The sequence below is a fragment of the Peromyscus leucopus genome, chromosome 8b, assembly GCF_004664715.2.
Source record: "Peromyscus leucopus breed LL Stock chromosome 8b, UCI_PerLeu_2.1, whole genome shotgun sequence".
Lineage (NCBI taxonomy): Eukaryota > Metazoa > Chordata > Mammalia > Rodentia > Cricetidae > Peromyscus > Peromyscus leucopus.
Window position 1 is genome coordinate 51,458,330 of NC_051086.1, and position 2,591 is coordinate 51,460,920.

Here is a 2,591-nt window from a genome sequence, read left to right on the forward strand (position 1 = left end):
TGGCTAGGTGACCCGAGGCGACGCCGGGGGCTGGAGACGCGGTCCGTCCGAGTGGCTCGGAACCCTGAGCCCGCGATCCTCCCTCCCCGGGACATGGAGTCCCGCGCGCCCCGCGTCCGGCTCGGTCCTGGGCCCTTCCGGGTCTGACGGAATCCCGCAACCATGAGCCGCAACCCGCAGTGGGACGTCCCCAGGGCACTGGGGGTGGCCAGGCTCTTCCACTTGGTGTGCGGGGTCCGGGATGCCTGTGTGACCCCGTTCCTGACCCTCTACCTGAGGCAACTGGGTGTGGCCGCGCCCTGGGTGGGCGTCCTCATGGGAACCAAGCACCTGGTCGCAGCCTGCTGGACTCCCTTCTGCGCCTTCCTGGCCAGACGCTACCAGAAAAGGCGAATGTTTCTGACCGGCTCATTGCTGGGCTCCGCAGGAGCCAGCCTCCTGATGGTCCTCGTCCCCCCGGTGGACAGAAATCTGGCCAACCACTTTTGTAATGGGAGCAACAGAGTGGCCACCACTGTCCTACCACTGGGGGTCACACGATCTGTGACCATGACCTCCGCCCAGGGGTCAGTCCCAAACCACTGGGCAGGAGGAGCACCCAGCCTCCCAGGCAGCAGACACACCAGAGCTCTGGACACAGCTGTCTTTCCAAACGGATCTGGTAAAAATCAAGAACGGATACTGCGCGGTCTACAGGCCTATTTAGCTGGTTCTGTTGAAGGAGCCAGGACCACTACCCAAGCTCTCCATCCTGTCGCTTTTGGGTTGAGAGCTAATGCCCAGGAAGGGACTTTTGAGGTGGAAAGTGCTACCCTGGGTCCACTTCCTGGAAGTACAGCCCTTGGAAGTCCGGGCAACTTGTCAGAGACCCAGGGGGATGTCCAGACCCTTGACCACTCCTGGAAAGGGCCGCAGTGGACCTTCATCCTCTCCTTGGGGTTTGTGGTATTCTGGGAACTGCTGACAGCCCCTCTGGAGCAGGTGGCAGATGACAGTCTTTATGAATACCTGGATTTTGTAGACGCCACTGACCGGAACAGAAACCTGTGTATGTGGAGAGTGTTGGGAATGTCAGCAGGGGTGTGCGGCATCGCAGCCTTGGTGGGGCATCTGGAATGCTACCTCGTGACCAATGGTCCTCGGGGCGTGATTCATTTCTACAGCTACTCACTGGTCAGTACTCTGGCCTTGGTGGTGAGCACGGCCTTTCCTGTCCCCATCGACCAGCAGCAGGGGCCGAGCTACAAAACCATCAAAGCCCTGTCCCTCATAAGGAGTGACTCCCGCCTCATCCTCCTCGCCTTCATTGTCTTTTGGGTAGGAGCCACTGCCAGCGCGGTGCAGAACTTCCTGTTCTGGCTCATGAAGGACCACGGCAGCAGCGAGCTGGTGATGGGTTTCTCGGTGGCTCTCGGCTTGCTAGGAGAAGTTCTGTTCCATCTGTTCAGAGCTTCGCTGCTCAGGAAACTGTCTAGGGTGGGTGTGCTGGGGCTGGGGCTGGGCTGCCTGGCTCTGCAGATGTTTTACTACTCTTTCATCTGGAGCTGGTGGTCTGTCCTTCCCGTTCAGATCCTGAGTGCCATGAGCAGTGGGGCTCTGTGGTGGGCCGTGGGGGCCTCCATAGAGGACCTGGCCACCTCTGGCCTGGAGAGGTCTCTGAGCACCATGTTCCGAGGTCACTTCTACGGAAGCGGCTGCAGCCTAGGCAGCTTTGTGGGGGGCTTCGTCGTCGTGCACTTCGGCATAGCTGTGCTCTACCAAGCCTGCTGCGTGGTGCTCCTGTTCTGGCTGGCCTTGCTCCTGTCCACCCAGCCCAGGCTGCCCCAAAAGCGGAGGATCAACTACTCCAAGCTGCTGGCTATGGAGGGAAGCGATACCAGCGGCTCCGAGCAGGGGTCGGAACGGGACTGGCTGGTAAAGGCCATGAGGGAGGAGCACGTGGACTGGAAGGGCTGAGAGGTCCCGGCACACCGGAGGAAAGCACTCGTGGGTGGGACGGGACTCCTGCTCTGGACTACCGGGGGCCTTAAGGGAGAGAGCCATGCCTATGCCAAAGTCACAACAGGGTCTACTCGTTGCCTGATTTCACTTTGTAGTAAAAGGAGGTTTTTAGTTTTTTATTTTTTATGTGTCTGTATACATGTGTGTACATGTGTGTGTGTGTGTGTGTGTGTGTGTGTGTGTGTGTGTATACGTGCAGGCCCAAGGACAACCTCACTTGTCGTCCTCAGGAACGCCATCCACCTCTTTTTTTTTTTGGTTTTTTCGAGACAGGGTTTCTCTGTATAGCTTTGCGCCTTTCCTGGAACTCACTCGGTAGTCCAGGCTGGCCTCGAACTCACAGTGATCCACTTGGCTCTGCCTCCCGAGTGCTGGGATTAAAGGCGTGTGCCACCACCGCCCGGCAATCCACCTCTTTTGAGACAGGGTCTCTCACTGGTCTAGAGTTCACCATTTAGGCAAAAACTGGCTGGTCAGCACACCCCAGAATCCTCCTCCCACCTCATCCACCTCCCCATCATACCACCATGCCTTCTGTCTTTACACGGTGTTTAGAGATCAAACTCAGGTTCTTATGTTTGCAAAGGCTG

General features: G+C 58.2%; 1 protein-coding gene across 1 annotated transcript; it reads left to right on the plus strand.

Annotated features, from left to right (window-relative positions):
- Window positions 1-2,117, plus strand: Mfsd6l (major facilitator superfamily domain containing 6 like). The gene has a single exon (XM_028869545.2). The coding sequence runs from the start codon at window positions 163-165 to the stop codon at window positions 1,954-1,956; it is 1,794 nt and encodes a 597-aa protein (XP_028725378.1). The 5' UTR covers window positions 1-162; the 3' UTR covers window positions 1,957-2,117.
- Window positions 2,118-2,591: the final 474 nt, after the last annotated feature.